This window comes from Scomber japonicus, chromosome 23 (genome assembly GCF_027409825.1).
Source record: "Scomber japonicus isolate fScoJap1 chromosome 23, fScoJap1.pri, whole genome shotgun sequence".
Taxonomy (NCBI): Eukaryota; Metazoa; Chordata; class Actinopteri; order Scombriformes; family Scombridae; genus Scomber; species Scomber japonicus.
This window is the reverse complement of record NC_070600.1, coordinates 16,926,642-16,946,332: the sequence shown is the minus strand read 5'-3', so window position 1 is coordinate 16,946,332 and position 19,691 is coordinate 16,926,642. Positions and strand designations below refer to the sequence as shown.

At 39.4% G+C, this 19,691-nt stretch overlaps 1 protein-coding gene across 2 annotated transcripts in view; it reads left to right on the top strand.

Annotated features, from left to right (window-relative positions):
* Positions 1 to 19,691, top strand: part of anks1b (ankyrin repeat and sterile alpha motif domain containing 1B) — a 122,153-nt gene that overhangs the window by 67,022 nt on the left and 35,440 nt on the right. For both annotated transcript variants that reach the window (XM_053314238.1, XM_053314237.1), the window contains exons 8-10: positions 685 to 791; positions 9,235 to 9,333; positions 10,858 to 11,010. In XM_053314238.1, coding sequence (XP_053170213.1) covers positions 685 to 791; positions 9,235 to 9,333; positions 10,858 to 11,010 — 359 coding nt within the window. The remainder of the gene's footprint in view (positions 1 to 684; positions 792 to 9,234; positions 9,334 to 10,857; positions 11,011 to 19,691) is intronic.

Genomic DNA, 19,691 nt, shown 5'->3' with positions numbered 1-19,691 from the left:
AGAGAAATCTACAGTACAGGCAGCTCTCGCTCTTTTTCTCTCTCTCTCTCTCACACACACACACACTCGCATACACACACACACACGCTCAGGGGAGCAGCCAAGCGAGCGCAACAGCTGAAAAAGAAAGCGGCTGCTGTGCGCTGCAAACACACAGGGACAGTCAGTCGCTCTTGCTTGCGGATCTATACCTCCAGTCTTATCGAACACCCATCTCTGACAGGATTTTACCCCCAGGACGGAAGCTCTTTTTCTGGATACAACTTCATTCTTCACCTCCTTCTCATCTTCCCTCTGTCTGGACTCAGAGAAAGCAGCATCTGGCTGCCTTAACCCAAGTCAAACCTTTACCTGCTTGCACCCTTGCATGCTGACCCCCCCTCCCCTTCCCTCCATCCTCACCATGCCTCTAGCCTAGCCTCCTTTCCCTCCTCCTCCTTCCCTTCACCTTATTTTGCCCCCATCCCACCCCTTCCTTCCTTCTCCATTTCTCCCCCTTCTCCCCTTCATTTTCCTTTTGCTGCCTTGCCAAAAGACTCCTCAAAAGCATGGCGGGCTCCTTCGACAGCCACTTTGCCCGCCATAACATGATGTGGCAGTGTCAGCTGTCTCAGCCGGACTGCCGCTGCTACCGCGTGGACGGCTACTCCCTACTGAAGCGTTTGCCCCTCCACCCCCTCATAGGTCCCCGCTGCCCGCTGCAGTCCGTGGGTCAATGGCTCGACTCCATCGGCCTGGTCCAGTATGAGAACCACCTGCTGGCCAATGGATTTGACAACGTCCAGTTCATGGTGAGTGTTTTCACAAGTGTGTGTGGTGGTGAAAGAGGAGGGGGGGCAGGAGATGTGTTGATGCTGAGAGTTTTAGGACGTGGAACATGTTTCTTTTTTTTACCTTCCTTGATCTTTTTCCTCATGTGTTTTCTGGTCTTTTTCATGTTTTCACTCTCCATGTTTTTCCCACCTTCCTCTAAGCTCACCCTGCTCCTCCTGCACCCCTAAGGTGTAGCTCAGTTTGTTTGTTTTTTATTCTTCACTTTGATCTCTTTCGATTATTGGATTTCCTCCTCTCTGTATCATGTTCTCTGTCCATCTCTCTCTCTCTCTCTCTCCCATTCTTCCTTCCCATCATCGCTGCCTCTCCCCACTGATGCCATGTGAGGTCCTCCTACGCACACAAGTCCTACGCCACATCTCCACCACAGCAAAAATCCAGCTCCAGCACCAAGCTGCAGACGAACATGTTCATACTGCACTGAAGATGCTTGTTGAAATCACGCTTGTTCCACATACTTATGCGTGCACACACACATAGAAATGCTGTGCAACCACCTGTAGCCTGTGGGTCATGATGCAACCTGATTCTCTTTTCTTTCATCTGATGATCCCTTCATCTCCAGTGACGTAGGAAGAGAACCTCACCAGGACATTTTGCATTCAGAAATACTTTTTGATGTTGGTATGAGGGTGTGTGGATGTGTATGGTAGCGAGACAGGTTTTTTTAAGTGTTAGGGAGACTGGTATTCACAGACCCAGGAGAGTAAGTGAGCAATAAAGTAGGAATGGGGATAATAGAAGGAAAGCGGAAGAGATGCAATGAAGCCAAATCAAGAGAAAGTGCTGCAGAGGCAGAAAGACAAGGGGCAAAGCAGAAGGCTGCTGACTGGATGAGTTTATCTGAGTTACAGATTGTCGCCGTTGGGTAAAAACCCCCCATATCTCCAAAAATGGGAACTTTTGAAGACCAACGAGAACGATGTTTATCATAATGATTTTAAAAGCAAAGTAGCATTAGTATTGGAGAATTTAAGCAGCCAGTAATGCATGAATTTATTTTTCACAAATCAACTGTTTGAAATTAACTCACAAGGTGCTTCACTCACATTTTGAAATTAGGTTTTATTTGTAGCACTTTAACTAATGATCTTTTTTTAGGCCTAAGTGGTCTGATTAAATTGCATGTAATATCCGACAGACAGAGTCCAAAACCCAAAGATATTCAATTTACATTTATATAAAGCAGACAGAAGAATACAATCCTCACATTTTGGAGGCTGGAACTAGACTATGTTTGCAGATTTTTGGATAAAAAATGACTTCAATCATCATTTGATTATCAAAATAGTTGGTGATTCATTTTTTGTTTTAACTAACTGTCTTTTCAGCTCTAAATTCTTCTCCCATCCAGTGAAAATGAGACGGCTACTGTAAAAGATGTTCTGTCTTGATATTTAGTCAACTGACAGCATATGCAGGCATCTGTATGTGTGTGCGTGTGTGTTTGTGCATCACAGTCCTCCACTCAGTATGACCTGCATTTGTTCCTTTGGTTACCCTGGCAACAGGAGGAAATCACAAAATGTGTCTGTTTCTCTCTTTGTGTGCATCTCCCACACGTGGCCAGTGTGTTTCTGTGTGTTTTCCTCACACTTCTCAAGCATCGTCAAGCATTTAATACAAATTTGTTAGCTGCCTTTGGAGCAGAAATTGTCATTAGTGGTGTAGGTGTCAATTAGACACTCTTCCTCCTCGTGGCTTTCCTTTTTTTACATTTCTCTTTCTTCTTCTCTTATTTTTCTTCTCCTTTATTTTTCTTTTCCATATATCAAGTAGCCTCTTTTAATTAAAGCTTTATAGGCAGAATGTTTTAAAAGGAAACATGTTGCCAGAGTATATACACAAGCAAGCTAAATAATACATGCAAAGAATATATTAAGTAAGAAGTCATATATACATTGAATGAAAAAAGCTGATAAAGTGAGAAAAGTAAGTTTCTGTTGATTAAAGTTTCCTTCCAGACTGTCTGCTAGTTCTACCAGCAGCCAGTAAATGTTAGGTATCCTTTTATATAGAGATTACAAATGGCTTTATTACCAGCATGTCAAATAACGTATTGTTGTAAATGACAGAGGATTGCAAGGTTAATACCTAAAATATACTTTTTTTTCCCCCAGCGAAATCAGGAGGTATAAGCTTCCAACAACAACAAAAAATGTATTGTCAACTATTTGGAGTGTTGAATAATCCTTTTAGTCATTTTTAAGCAAGTCTGCCAAACATTTGTGTTTGCTACTTCTCAAATGTGAGGGGATCTGAAGCCTTTCTGTCACACATGATGGTAAACTGAATATTTCTGGACTGTGGACTGTCAGACAAAACAAGACATTAAAGATGTCCCTGTTGGCTATTTTGACATTTAATAAACAAAACAATTAATCAATAATGCCACAAACGTGACTTGAAGCAGGAACTGAGCACAGTGCCACTTCCATCAAGACTTGTTCTGATAAATAGATAGTATAAGGAAAATTATTAACCTTTGACAACACACTGGTGAAGTCAAACTAGCCAAACACCTTTGGTAATAAAGCCTGGTGCAGAGGAGAGGAGCTGAGATAATGGACTCTCAAATATCTCTTACTGTCTTCTGTCAGTAAAGGAAACATAAAGCTCTCCTAAAAACACACATTTTGTAGAAGTCTTATAAAGGAACGCTTTTTAGGTTTGCTGTATGTTTACATCATATCTGTGGATCTGCAGTGTGCATGTGAGTAAATGAGTAGATGTAGGTGTGTGTTGATTGCAGCATCTGTGCATCCAGGCAACCGTTAATGTCTCTTCACATAATCAGTGTTTCTTTAGCTCAAAAATGTCCCTGGGTGAACCCTCCATTCATTTACACCCTTTCCTCTTACACTGGCACTCACTCAAACACCCACATGCCATCATATCAGTGTACCAACATATTTTACTCTCATTTGCACCTCATTTATACATGTGAAAGTTCTGGCTGTACTTCTGAGAGACTTGGGGATTCTCTGCTTTCCTGGTCTTGCCCCTCATCGGAAAAAAAATGTTTCTCAAAAGCTCCGTTGTCTCCGCAGAAATGCCTTTAGATACAATTAGTATTGTAAAGAGCTGAGATGAAACAGCCTTGGAACCATCACGACAACTTCAAAGCCCCTTTTGTAAGTGCCTCTCTCTGGGTCGCTCTCTGTTTTAAGTTTTTCTGGCGTCCGTCTTGCTTAGTTAAGCAGAGTTTCCACCTCTTTTTGTTGTGAACAGGAAGATTGTTAATGTTTTCCGACCTTGGGAAAACTCAGTGGCTCCCACAAATTGATATTAATGCAGTTGAGGCTCGGGCTTCAGGGATTACATTGGTATTGGTATGCAGCGCTCCTTTTTATTGTTGGCTTTGGATACTTCAAGGAGAGGTTTGGGGTCAAATTAATCTCAGCTCTACTCAATATGAGAAATCAAGTTAAATGGCAGACACAAACTGAAAATAAAAGCCTTTTTTCTTTTTATTTCAAGGCCACTTCAAGTTCATCTGTAGAACTGATTGGTTTGCAAATGAATTTGACCCTAAGTTTGATCCCTTTGAGCGTTTGATGGCAGAAACGCATTGTGTAGCGTGCTGGTATGTACATATGCGCAAACATGGACTATTGCAATCTACCATCAGCATTTTCCACTAATGGGGGCCATTAGAGTGGGTGTGTCTGGTCACCTTAACCAGCAAGTAGAGGACAAGAACCACTACACTGATGGACAAGTAGCAAAGGGGTGGAGCCGTTGTTATGGAGACGGCATTTAATGTGAAGGACAGTTGATGGAGTCTAATCATAGCCGTTTTGAATGACTGTACATACTTGTATAATGTAAATGAGAAAGAGAGAGTGGAGCTGAACAAAGAAAGTAGATTGATGTAAGTGGTTTCGCTGTCAGTGTTTAGTGTGGATTCTCAAAGGCCACTTTGGAGAGATGGACTAGCTGTTTCCCCCCTTCTTCTAGACTTTAAGAAACCTAATATACTGCAAGGAAACAACAATATTATGAATGAAACATACATGTCAATATCCATATTTCGGTGGTTCAAAGGCGGCAGCTCTAATCTTTCTCATAAAGACATTTATTATTCACACCGCCACCGATTTAGAGCTTCCTGTTTGAAGAGCAACTTAAGTCACTGCTTCTTCACATATGCAGAAAGGAAAAAAAAATAGATAAGTCAAACGGCAACAGGTTTGTAAAGAAACCAAAACAAATTTAAATTATTGACTAAAAGCACAAGTAAGGATGGAGAGGAGACGGTTTGAATAGCAAGTGAGAGAAGAGGCAACAATATAATGAGAAAAGAGGACATCTTCTTTGATAGCAGAACAATAGGGAACAGCAAAGGAATGAGAGAGAAGCTGAGGGATGAACACAGGGCATGAAGAGATACAATAGGCCGAGCAAGATTTGTAGTACTTGCTTATGCCTGTTGGCGCTGATAACGGCCTCCACTACCATCATTAAATATCAGTTTTAGCTTCATCCCTATTCTTGTCTTAACCCCCCGATGTTGGCTATGAATTTTAATTTCTGTGTTCAGAGAGCTTGTGATCCTCCATGGTGCTCTTCTTAAGCTGTGTGGTCATAGTATCACAAGCTAACCACAAGCCATAGCAACTGTATCAACATTATGGATGCTAAACAACCTTCCATCACCAGCATCATGCATTATTAGTGTTCATACCAGTGAAGCATGCCAAGTATTTAGGAACTTCTCATCCACATGCATGGCACAATAACTTTGTGTACTTTCAGCGAACAAAATAAACAATGAGCCGGCCAGCAAATAAGAAGAAATGAATGAATTATATTTGTTATTATTACTCATTTATCCTGATTCTACTGATCCATCATGCACACTTGAAAATGGGAGACAGAACAAAACAGGACAAAAAAAAGTTTGTAGAAAGAAAGAACACACATTTAAGAAATCCATCTCTTTCTATCAGGAGTCCAACAGGGAGCAATTAGTCATGCCTTTGTAACCCCCCACAATCTACTCCGCGCCGACTCTGAGAGTCATTACTCCACTGTGAAGTTGTGGCAATGCCGGCTCTGCTCTGCACTCTATTAATCAGCCTGGGAGCTGATCTATGAACTGCACTCTTCTCGCAGAGGTCTCGGTGTGCTGGTCGGTGAGGAGAATGTGAAAAAGAATAAGTTTAGCCACAGGATGAGCCCAATCAGCTGCTGATGCCAAGCCACTACAAGGGACAGACTAGTGGAGCCCTGGAGACAAAGCTATACCAATAAGCCTGCAGCAACATCACTCACTGACTCGGGGCTATTTCTTCCTCAAAGTTTGTTGAGTTTTTAAACTTCCATTCATCAAGGTACAGTTTAGAGAACCCACTGGAGGTGCTATTGTAGAAACATGGAATTAACTGAGAGTCCAAATTAATAAATCTATGCGCACAGATGAATTAACTGAGAGGTGAATAATGAATTGAAATTAAACATGCAAAATGTCCGATATGGGCCTATGACACTGATAATAAAAATCGGTGGTTTGGATAGAAGGTAAAAGGTAACATTATTTCTTTATACACAATAAATGAAAATGATTAACAAATAAAAACACTGATAAGAACTTGTATGTATGTACATAATAAGTCAGACATTCAGAGCTGTATGTCGTAGTTGATTGTCAGTGCATCATTTATATATGAGGATAAAGTTGTGTCCTGGGGAAGTCTTTTGAGTTATTATTAACCACCGTGATGCACTCATCTTTAGTCTTGTAAACGCAGTGTTGTGTATCCTTGCCTGATAGATGTAAGCCTACGTTGTTAAATCCACGTTGATGAGCTAGCCGTCATCTTCTTGCCTTTTGTTGGCACATCACTATGTTTCTATGTCACCAGCACCAGGGAAGTTGTATTGTATTGTATCGCTGTGAGACCTGGTCACAAAAACACTGCCATAACTTCCTGTAAATATGGGTTATAAGTATGTTATACAAGTTCCACTATTTTTCAGACTTGTTATTAGTCTTTGATTTTATTTAGCTGGTATGACGATTACATGTTGTATTACATTATTTATTTTATTTATTGATTTATTCTTAACATAATTATAATTCCCTACTTCTCCATATTCAGTCTGGCTTCACAATTACCTTAAACTGTGAGCTCAGTTTAGCAATGAACTCTCATGGCTTGTTAATTGGTTCATATGGTTTATTGATGCAAGCATGCATATTGCTAAATTGAGTGTATGGTTTTAGTAATTAATGCACTTAGATTTCCACACCAGTGGGTTGTTTTTTTTGTACCACATGACCTCTTCCTCCGTAAAGTTGTCAGACTGTACACTAGTGATGTGATGAGTGCTACCCACAAACGTTTACTCACAGCTTTCAAGACAAAGTGTAAATTTGGGTTACGAACCCTTACCTTTTAATTCTAATTCCTGCAGGGCTTCCACATTTCCTTATCAAATGGATAGTTCCCTCCACTCTTCTTCTACTGTATGCCTGATATTTCAGTTGCTTGTCAGATCTGGGCCTGCCTGCAGCACTTTAAGTTAAATGTAAAAATCCAGTAATTGATTGTGTAATAATAATCATCACCCAAGATAATATTCCTCCCTTCTTATGGATGTGTGGATGGAGATGTAATGGGAAGTGCAAGCAGAGATAATTGGAAGTTGTAGGACACAGTGAAATAATAGGTATTCCTGCATAAGTTGAATATTCAGTCATTATCTTTCCTATAAATTCCCAGCAGAATGAGACACTATAGTTATACTGTAGTTATTTTATCTTTCTATCACACAGAAGATTTAGAATATTAGAGATTATATATGTTGGTATATTTTGCATGCATGCTTGCAGCACATCTGTGGTGAAAAAGAAGTGACGCCACCTGAGCCGAGATTTCTCTGGTGAATGATCTTCAGGATCATGGTGGGAACACTAAACGACAGCTATCTCCTAGCCAGAATTAAAATGTCACAGTCGTGGAGCTGAATGTCCCTTTCGAGGGCACAGTGATCCCCCCAGAGTCAACGTCTGGACAACAGTGAAATGGAGGAAGGAAAAGCAGATGGGTATCTACCTGCTTTCTTTCTCCTCGTCTGTTGGGTGTTTACCACTGTTAGTTTCACAGGAAAGAGATGTAGAGGGGCTGACAAGTGTAATCCTTCAGTCCTACACCAGAGACTGCCTCCAGGCTATGTCACACAGTCTCTCTCCTTCTATTTCTTTATCATCATTTTGGTGATAACCTCGCTTTTACTTTTCACGTCTGTCAGATGACCCTATTTTTGATGGCATCTCTGGCTGAGTTGGCCTTTCTCCCAGCTGTCAACAAACACCACATCTCTTCCCATCACTCCCTGCATTCCTCCTTTCCTCTAATTATCCATTTGCACGAAGACTCCGTCTTTCTTTCTCTCTAGAGGGGGGGATCACTGATAGGTCTTTAAAGGTTTTTCATTGGATAATATAAAAGTGAAACTGTATGATACCCATAGAGGCATGTGTGAGTGTACGTGCACCAGACTCAATAATATAAATATATTGTCTGTTTTATTGTGTTGGTTGGAGCTTTGCAACTGATGTTTCATTACCTGTATTTTCTTACTTGTGTCCTCTATCATCCTCTTCTTCAAGCCAATTATCAGGAAGTATAAACAATTCCTCTTTAATTCTACATGACAACATTTCCACCACCTGATAAAGTCAGTTTGTGGGTAAAACAATGTCATGTGAATTTGTACAGTTAAATTGACTTTTTAATGAATATTTCACCCACAATTTGCAAGCTTGACTAATGCACGTCAGCAACTTTTCAGTCACTTGTGACAAAAATATCAGGAGGGGTTTTTTGTCTCCTGGCAAAAATATTGTTTTGCAGCTTTTAATGTGTTTACTACCACTCACATATAACTTTACATCACACTTAAATATTTGAATAACTGATGTACGAAGCTATATTTTAGGAATTTGAATGTATTTTTTAACTGTTCAACACTGCTATCAGTTTGTATTCCTCTCTGTACTTCTGTAATCCATCTCAGAAAACCTTATGAATTGACATTATTGTTACAAGGTAACAAAGTGTCGCTTTAAAATCAATCTGCACACAAAGTACATTGCCATGCAATAATACTGGAATGTATTACAGACTTTAAACTTCACCAGTCTGCAAATACATTTTCATATCATAGGGAAAACAAAAGGTGTTTTTTTGCATCACCAGTAAGGCTGACTCTGTTGTCTTTGTGACAACATTAAAGCTAAATATCACCACTGTATTGTAATCGTACTAAACAATTCCCCTTAAAGTTGTGTTACAGCCATGCTTAATACTTAGACACTTGTTGCATTGTCTGTTTTGGCCCGAGAAATGCTACATGAATGCTAACATTTACTTTTGTTTTGTGGCTCTGCAGGGCAGCAATGTGGTGGAGGACCAGGACCTGCTGGAAATTGGGATTCTCAACTCAGCCCACAGACAACGCCTCCTGCAGGCAATACGGCTGCTGCCTAGGGTCAGTACTGCAGCTAATCAAGCAATCAAATTACAGCGGAGAAGACATTCAGAAAGTCTGAGCTTTGTAATCTGTGGAGTGTTAGACTCATGCATATTACATACATTCCTGGTCAATCTTTCACTTGCAGCTGCAGCCAATTTCATTTGTGTAGTATAGAACTCGGCAAATCTCCTGCTCCATCTGTATTCCCGTGTGATATAACTCTCTCTGTGGGTGGTTGGGTTTCTCGCCACGTTATTCCGAATACTTGAACAAACCACCAAGGAGTTGGGCAATTCAGAAGAAAATATAGTAAGCCACATTACTGTAGATCACAGCTTCCAAACCACATCAACTTAAATGATGCATGAAAATGCTAAATCCACACCTTCCTGTATCTGTGAAAATCGCACACAAATTCATACGAAACACTTTGAACTCTGGAAAAGGGCTTCTGCTCAGTCCCTCAATAAAAAAAATACTTTAAAAGTGCCAGAATAATCAGTATTGGAGTAATTCACTTTTGAAATAAAAACACTTAAAGGCTTGTACAGTAGGAAAGTTTGGTGTCAGGGAGTATGATCAAAGGTGTGGGACTGTTTGAGAGAGCAAAAAAAGAAAAAAAGAGTCCAGTAGAGAGGATAGACTGTGAGCTCAGAGATAAGCAGGTTTCATAGACACCCTGAAAACTTTGATCTTCAGTCAGCACTTCCCTCCTCTCATCTGCACCAAACTTTCCAAAACACTGTAGCTATCTTTAAATTTTGTCTGCCCTCTCAAACTCACATATGCACTAACATACATAAGCGAAAACTCTCCTTCCGGTGGATAGTGTGTAATATGCATGTTTGAAGCTCCATAAGCTCTCTGAAGCAGCTTTAACTGTCAAAATACAAGTGAATGAATTATTAATTATCAGCTTCACATGAAGCAGTTAACCCAAGGCAATAACCTCACTGCTGCTGTCGTCCTCTTCTGTCCTTTTCCAAAAGTTAGGATGATCAAGAAGCACATGATCTTGAGCATCAGTATTAATACTGTGAGCAACATTAGCTCATTATCTGTAGCTTTCCCGCTTCTTTCCTACTCATCCTTGCTGAACTGGAGAAGGTATTTGACATGAATCTTTAATGATCACCATGTAGAAATCAGGCTATTGCAGCAGAATATGGAAGGGAAAATTGAAGAAATTAATTACATAGAGTATAAATAGAGTTTATGCAGCTGTAGAGTTATGTAAGAAATAGGTATGAAGGCTGTACTATACTGTAGTTGGCATATGTACAGAGTGTATCATTTGGATCCCAGCTGTTCTTTGATCCAAAGCTCCAGGTCAAAGATGGTGTAGCATATGGGCAGAAGAACAGCTAAACAAATCAAATGTTTGCTCACAGTATTTGTATTTATGGAGAAAGACGAACAAATAAATGTCATGGAACATCTCAAGAGATTTGGGGACGCACTTTGAGTCTTTGAATGAAATGCAGACAAGTAATAAGCAGTTAAAAATACGAAACGTTGTCCTTCCTGTCTGTACCCAAGGTGCGGCCTGTCGGTTACGATGGCAACAACCCCACGTCGGTGGCAGAGTGGTTGGAGTCACTGGAGCTCGGTGACTACACCAAGTCCTTCCTCATCAATGGTTACACTTCCATGGAGCTGGTCAAGAAGATCTGGGAGATTGAACTCATTAATGTGAGTCTTATTTCCTTTTTTTCCCCTGTCTGTACACTGCTGAATAATATATGTAGTAAATAATAAAGTTGGCAGTATTCTATCATTGTCAACAAATTCCATAAAAAGACCAAAAACAGCAAAGAAATTATCCTAACAATTATTGTCTGAGCAGTCACAGTCAGATGTATCATATTCCTCTGTGTCATAGAGCTCTATTGTTGTTGAAAAACACATCAAAGAACCACACTGTTGCATACACCTTCCTGCTGCTGAGAATACTCACTAGTGTACAAAATGTGTATTCATCCACTGCTAAAAATAGTTCCCCAAAAATGCACATTCTACTCCTATTTGAGTAATATTTGCTTCAAAACTACAGCGCTCAGCTGTTAATAAATATTTATTAGTACTTTTTAAAAAATTAAAATTTGAGAGGAGAAGGTTGCTGCTGGCAGGAAAGGGAAGTTAGAAAGTATTGCCAGGTTTTGGTCTTTTTCATGGGATTTGTTGACAGCAAGAACATATAGAATAACATCAGCTTTATCCTCAAACAAAACAATTCTTCATAAAACAAGACAGAAATGATTTATTCCCAAGTGGTACTGTCTTGATACAAACTTAGTAATCCCTCTTGTGTCGATACACACTGTTAGCTCTAACTTTGAGGGAATTTGTGTGACAAAGTCAAGTTGATCCCTCACATGGGCAGATTAGCTCAATCTGTAGGCAGAGAGGAAACATGTTTTTAGATTAGATGATTGCCTACAATAGATAACAGGGCCACAGTCAGAGGCTGCAGCCTAGTAATGCTTGTTTGTTGGTGTCCTCATCTTTCACCTTTGTGACAGAATGAGTTTGTATCTCCTACTCAACACATTGCACTACAGACCCACATGTCAGTATACACATGATCTTTGTCCTTTGGCTTTGTATCCAAAGCAAGGTAAAAGTCGATTGTGAAAGTTCCCTCAGTGGGAAGGATGCCGAGGTCATACTGTGCAGAATGCCCATCAGGCTTTTCTTCTCATTACTGAGCAATGCGTGCAGGGAATACAAACATGAAGGAGGGTTATTTTTGCTGTTATATCATTACTTTACTGCTTCTTTTTTTGGGTTCATGTGTCATAAGAGCTCTTCGTCTTGCTGTACTAGTTTATGGTTTGAAATTTGCAGTAATAAAGAATAAGTAGCGTTTTTTCCCCTGATTGAATTCCCTCTTACTGTAAATATCAGTCATGGTTGATGATAACAAGGTTTGACATTTTAGCTCCTATGTTGTCACAAGTAGTGCAGGTTTATGATTCAATTTTTACCAACATAAAATCTGCACTAGAGATGGGATTTGCTGCAGCCTGATCTCATCGGAGTGATGTGCTTCTTTGATGCTCGGAGTGTAACGAAATCATGCTCGATTGCAGAGGGCGCCTGTCTGGCTGATTTCAATGAGAGAGAGAGAAAGAGAGAGAGAGGAAGAGAGAGAGTGAGAGAAAGAGAGAAGGGGTGTTTTTCCTACCCAGCGGAGGATAAAGTGATAAAGTGATGAGTGATCAGCTGGAGGAGGTGGAGAGGGAGTTATATAAGCATGTGGGATGCAAGATGTTTCACAGCGCTGGGGATACCGCCCACATGCTGCACTTGAGTGTGTGTATGGGTTTGTGTTTCTGGATGCATATGTGAGACAGAGAATGTGTGAATGCGTACATTATGTTTTATATATGTGTTTGAAGGTATGACCTTTTAAACATAAGCCAACCTATTATATCCATCTTTCCTTTTTGGACATTACAAGAGCCTTAAATTATGTAAAATGCATATGTCACACATATAATATATACCACCTGAATGCTTTTATGTAGACTTTCATGCATGGAAAACATACATATTTTTGTTTATATACTGAGAAGAATTGGCCTTCTGTGTGGGAAAGACCAGTTGCAGTGCCAACATCAGCCACTAGAGACTGCACAAGTACACTATACTTTTGGTCTGGCTCAAGTTTTCATGATTTGGCCCCTTTATTTCCAGTTAAAGGTTTTATTGCTGCAGCATTCTGTGATATTTTATGATATTCTCCGGCCAACTTTTTGGCAATAGTTTGGGAATGCCATTTTCCTGTTTCAACATGACAATGCACTTATGCACAACATGAGGTCCATAAATAAATGTATGTTTGATGTTTGAGTTTGATGTGGATGAACTGTACTGTATGGGTCACTTGTTTTCATATAATGACATAATATTTAACTATTAACTCATAGGAAGTTTCCTGGAAACAAAATTGTACTGTGTGGTACTAATTTCAAGAAAAACAGAGGTGGTACACAAATAATTAATTACAACTAATTGCTAGAGTAACCTTGATGGATCACCAGACATTTAACTACCAGAGCAGCCCGCAAAGTACTAAAGTATACTGCAGAAAAACATTAAAAGAAACCATCAAAGGAAACCTTTGCTGCAGGCTATATTTACTTAAAGCAGAGCTATTCTGCTTTCAAACTACATTCAAATTGCTTTGCAAGCTTGAATGTAAGTTGTGTAAGTATGCAGTACATATCTGTATTGGGGAAAATTTGAGAAAAATATAGTAAAAAAAAAAGAATTCAGGTCAGACACTGTCAGCAGTTACATGTACTCTATACTTTAGCATACCCTAACATATAGATATTATATGAGGCACGAACTGTACAACAAACCAGCTGTAAGTTACTCTACTTACAGTGGATTTTATATGAACAGTGAATATGAACAGTGCTGTATGTACAGTCTGCTTCAATTTCCATATGAAAAAATATTATGTTGTTGATGTGCAGTGTTTGTTACAATATAACATTTGTACAATAAGCTGATGTAGTATGTCAACACAATTAACTAAAGTCAATTCATGTTTCTCAGAGCTTTATCTCTGTTTTGAGCTATAATTGCATAGCTTTTTTCCAAGAAATTATCCAGGAAGCTCATTAGGAAATTACCGGCAGCATTATCCTGGACTGGCCTGCACAGAGTCATAACCCAGACTCCCAGAAAAGTGGAGGGAGTTAAAGCTTCACATTAATGCCCACAGTTTTTGAATGCGATTTTTAACAATCGCATGTGAGTATAATGTCCAGGTTTCCACCTACTTTTGGCATTTTCTGTGAATCAATTAATCGAAGCATGTTGTTTATTTTGTAGATTGTGTGTGAGTGCATGTGAAAGAGTGTGTCTGTGTTTGGTCAAGCTGTCCTCCAATGACTGCGGTACACTGTCACTGGTACACTGTCTGGGGTGATGGAGAGGTCACTGCTGTGTGGAGAGAGATAGTGTTGTGGGCAGATGCAGTAAAGGACAGGTACATGTAAGAGAGAAAGGGAGAATGAGTCTTTGAGTTTGGCTGCTGCTTTTATGTAATCACAGGATAATCACTATGGGCAACAAATCTGTGGTGTCCAGGGAGACAAGGGAGGAGCGTTAAGCATTGTTGGAGCATTTTAAAATAGACAGATACAAGTGTGTGTGTGGTTGTAGGTGTGTGTGTCCTTTTGATTGGGCACATATGTGCTAGCCTGCTGTTGTGGGATTAAAGCAGTCTCAAAACACCTTTTAATCCTGCCTGCCCCCCTCCCCACATAAACACACACACGGACACACACACACACACAATATACTGCAGAGAGAGAAAAAGCCAATGCAGCTCTCTCACTCACTGCAGTGGATGTGTGTAGTTGTGCCCCTTTAGAGTTTGTATCAACAGAGTAGATTGACTCATCTGAGCCACACCTGGTCCAGGTTAACTGTTACATTAAGTCAGCATGAAGGATATTAATGGATCATCTCTGTTTATCACAACTTTGGTCTTATGTTTGTAGTTTTGACAAATTATTCTCAGTTAGTCTAACAGTCTAATCTTCATCTTCCCAAAAATTGACAAGAATGTACAACCAGAGGCAATTTTTCTATAAGAATTTTTGTCCTCATTTTATTATTACCATATATCTTCATTAAAGGGCTGTATACTTCAGTCACCCTTATATGGTTTATCTGTTTTAGAACTTCCTGGTTCAAGTTTGACCAACTCACAAATTTCTTGTGAAATGAAGGCTTAAGCTAACACAAATTATCTAACCACTTTATTTGGAGGTGAAACAGAAAGTGAGTGCACCCAAAATATCTGTAAGCATTTATGGATATTTAGTTGGGTCAATATTTTAGTGTCAACCTTTGCATCCTCTTCAAAACCAAAAATCCAGCTTTAAAACTGCGTCTCCCAGAATAAGTTGCTGACAGTAGTTTTGTAAAGAAAAACAAATCATCCTTTAAAATGTGTTAACAACATGTGTTGAAAAAAAATGTATTTTACAGCTTATGATTCTTATAGATTTACCTTTTTGTTCAATCACATATTCACAAATATCACTTTGTAATACTGCGTCTAGGGCTTTCTCTGCTTTCTCTGTTTCAGAGCAAAATCAACTTAGTCACCATCAGTGTATTTCCTGTACAAGTACTGTTGAGATGATTTAATTATTTGAAGAAGTCAAGTATGTTGGAATTGAAATCGAAATACCTAAAGTGAAAACTCATTAAATCATACTTTCCTACACTGAATCATTACATTTAAAATGAATAATTAATAGGCATTCATTATTAAAAATGGTTGAGTAAGTGCGCACACACTGCTTTAATTGGAGTTTGAACTAATCACGTTCCACTGAATGTTCTGTGCTAATTTGCCTTCACCTATATACTGTGGCACTGAAATGATTAGAAGATTGATTCATTTATCACCAGAAAAGTATTGACCACTTGGAGAACTTGTTAATGTTTAAGTGTTTGGTGTCTATATTTTATTGTCATCACCTGATGAGTATGTGCTTGCAAGCCTTCTATTCAGACCATTGTAAATAGATCTGTGTGTGTGTAGCAGCAGTTTTTGAATATCTTTGTCTTTTGGGAGCTGCCATTTAAGCTGCTTTGCGCCCTTAATTTCCCCCTGAACCCAAACTAATTTAAAGAGCTGTGTCAGGTACTTGAGACTGTAATAATTGCAAGACATTATTACTTTCTCAGCCTGCTTTTAATTTCACAACTTTCTTGGTAAAAATCTGTTAGCTGTCTCAAGAATAATTTACTGTGATAATCTTTGGTTTGACGAGGCTTCGGGTCACAGCCTGGACTGTGGGGAAAGTGCTTGTTGTGAGCAGGATTCAGACTGACACCTTGACTTTGAAAAGCTTTTCTACATTAATGGCTCAACTGTAATTACTTTGACAATCAGTGTCAGTTTTTGAGTATAGGAGAAGTTTGAAAATATAAGTTCAGAACAATGTCTTCAATGTAAATATTAAAATAAATCTTCATCTCTGGTCCTCCTAAAAACTATTCTCACGCCGATATAAATATTTTAGTATCTTATCAATAATAGAGATACAAGTTTTTTATGTGCCAGTTATCTCTTTTATCCACTTATAGATGAACGGACCCCCAAAATACATATTCATTTCCTTGCAGTGCATTGAGCTGCAGACACTTCCTGTAAAAATCCACAGGGTGGCGCTCCTGCCTCTCAGTTTAGTCCGACCACCTTCTATTCAGGCAGAAAAGTACAAAACAACTGCGTCAAGGCTGCAAATTGCTCTCGTTTCAAGTGAGTCCTCGGGGAGCCCAGAGCGAAGCAATTAGAAATGGATTTCGTTTTGGAAAGCCACAATCACGAAGGTGGAGTGCAGATAGTTTCTGGTCCCCGAGGAACAATTCCCTTAATGTTTTCTGGATAAGTGGACCCAGATATCACAGAGACGGCTGTGATAAGTTTGTGTGTTTGTGAGTATGGGTTGTGTGTCCTTGGTTATCTGTATGTGTGTAAGCATTTGAAGTGAAGATGGGAAGCAACTGATTGAAGGTCAGGGAGGAAACTGAAGTTGAAGATGAAAGAAAGTCCTGGGTCCCTGCATAAATACCTGTTCACCTAGATCAGATGTTCTCAACTTTTTGTTTTGGTTGTGACCTCTTACTATGAATCAGTGTCATTGCTGCCCTTTGTGATGGGTTGCATGTATGTTGTAAGCAGTTCAGAGGTTGGGAGTACACTCGGGTTTGGGGCTTTGAACATAATGTAGTAGGAGTTGATAATAAAGGTAATCAGGTTTTCTATCACAATATATGAAAAATGTCATAATTAAAGAGTTTATTCATACACATCCAATCATCGAACATAAAATTATGATGTGTGTTTCATTAATAGAGAGTAGGAGCAAAGGGTTACATTTTACAGAAAACCTGTTAAAATATTCAGCGTTTTAGCAGCCCACTTTTGGATTCTGGGTCCATTTTAAATGAAGCAAGCTCAGTTATAATCACAATCAATTCTGAACTTTGTCCCTGATTCAAACCTCTTATTGGCTTTCTCTCCAATGTGAAGCTCATGGGTGTTATATTTAGACCTTTTTGGCCAAACAAACTGACTCATACTTCTCATAAATAAGGCTAAAATAATTCAAACTGATGGTCACAACATAAAGCTCTGTTACTGTAAAATTATCCAGGAGAAATCTGTGTTATTAGGGTTTATTAAGGATGTCATTAGGTTTAAATGAGAAGCTTCATACCAGTTAATTGTGTATCCAGGTACATTATCTCAACACATGATGAAAGATCCTTTAAATCTAGTACAGAAACTCTGGTCACTGCAATGGCCTAGCTTTTCCAAACACCTCTATTTTTCTAGCAAAGCACAGCCGCTTGACACAGGTTCCATATGTCTAAGTTTTGTGTGCAGTTCAAAGAAAGAAGGTAAAAGTACAGAAATATTAGCAACAACATTTACTGAAAGAGTCAAAAGTAAGTGTTGTAATTATATAATGAAATCACTAGAAATGACATGTGTTAGGTAATTATGTGAGAAGCATGTTGAAGCTCGTCAAGGTGGAGCTCATTTTACACTGTTGGGTGGGTAAATTTGCAACATAGCATATTTTTTATGTTATGTTTTGTAAATAAAATCTTAATCTGTACAGTGGCAAGCTGTCAGATAAATATAGTGTGGTAAAATCTACAGTACACCCCTCTGAAATGTGGTAATGTGGTATCTGATCATCTTGGAGGGGTCATGACCTGCTGGGTTTGGCCGCCACTAACCAAAAACAACCTAGTGCTGCTGATCGCTGTCTAATGTATCATTGTGGCTATTCCCTAACATGTGAAGGCCTGTTAATGTGTGTTCTTTGTGTGGGTGTGCGCGTGGGCGTGTGTGTGTGTGTGATTCACCTACAGGGCCCGACTTGTCTCTGCATTCCCCTCTATTATTACAACATGCCTTTTCAGGAGGTATAAGCACACAGAAATGGGAATGTGTTCTGAAAACCTTGAAATGACTAACTGTGTGTGTGTGTGTGTGTGTGTGTGTGTGTGTGTGTGTGTGCGCAAGTGCGTGCGCATGCGTGTGCTTAACTGTATGAGCGGTCCAAAATATATTGAGGACAGTCATGAGAGTTCAGCCTTTCTTCTACCGCTTGTACTCTGTTGCCATGACGGCTACTAGTTACCATAGAGACTAGAGATATGTGCACTTGGTATAAATGAATTGAAATGTATTTGTGTGTATGTGCGTGATGTGTGAACTCAATTGCCTTTTCCCAACACTATTCCAAACACTCTGAATCTGTGTGTGTCTGTGTGTGTGTGTGTGTGTGTGTGTGTGTGTGTGTGTGTGTGTGTGTCATCTTCCTGTGTTTATTACCTTCTTTGTCACCTCTCCAAATGGACAGATTGTCTCACATCCCAGCACCAGATGGTTCCTGCCTTCGTTAGAGACTACAGGATTAAACCCTATATAATATACGATAGTACCTACACACTCACACACACACACACACATACACACACACATGTATGAAGTAACAGAGTACCACATGCATCCACAGTTTTGTTAGTTTATCTGATCACATATTCAGTTCTCACAAGAAAATGTGTATTAAACGTATGTGATTTCAACTTCGGATGTGTGTGTGACATGTCCAAAAATGCATGGATACTGTACTTTCACATACAATACTTGTGAAAAGGGAGTGAGTAGTAGCTGCTGTTAATTTTCGTGTGGGTGGATTTGCCTCAGGACTGCAGTGTACTTCTCCGTCCCTGCTCGCCGATATTGCACTCCTGCAGCCTTATTTGGCGATTGCACTTCCTGTTGTAGCGCTCACCATGCCGAGGATGGTGTAGGAGGTATCAGGGGAGAATGTGTGTGACACCCCTAAGCGCACTCTGAACCTATGGTTCGGTAGTACTGCTGTAGCTGCTGCTTCATTTGTTAAGTCTATCAGTAAAAAACTGGAATGGATTAATCCCTCCTCCTCAGGTGTTCATGTTTACTGATAGAGATGGAGTCCATATGTGTTAATGGCTAATGTCATTAATATATTTATTTGTTTCAATTCCATTTTCATTCAGAACTACATTAATAGTTGGATGAATTCATCAGTTTCCCTTTTGGTTTTACTCAAACATGTGCTTACTTGTGAACGTAGAATTTTAGCTGTCAGGGGTTTGAAGTTAAAGAGTTTTCTGTAATTTGAACGCACTCCACTGAGTCAGGAAAACTGAGGCTAATTTACATGTCATAGGTCTTTAGATGCTTTAAAATAGTAAACTTGGTTAAATATGAACATAATAAGGGTGTGGATTTAATATTTCCCTTACATTTTTCCTCAAATTTGTGGTTA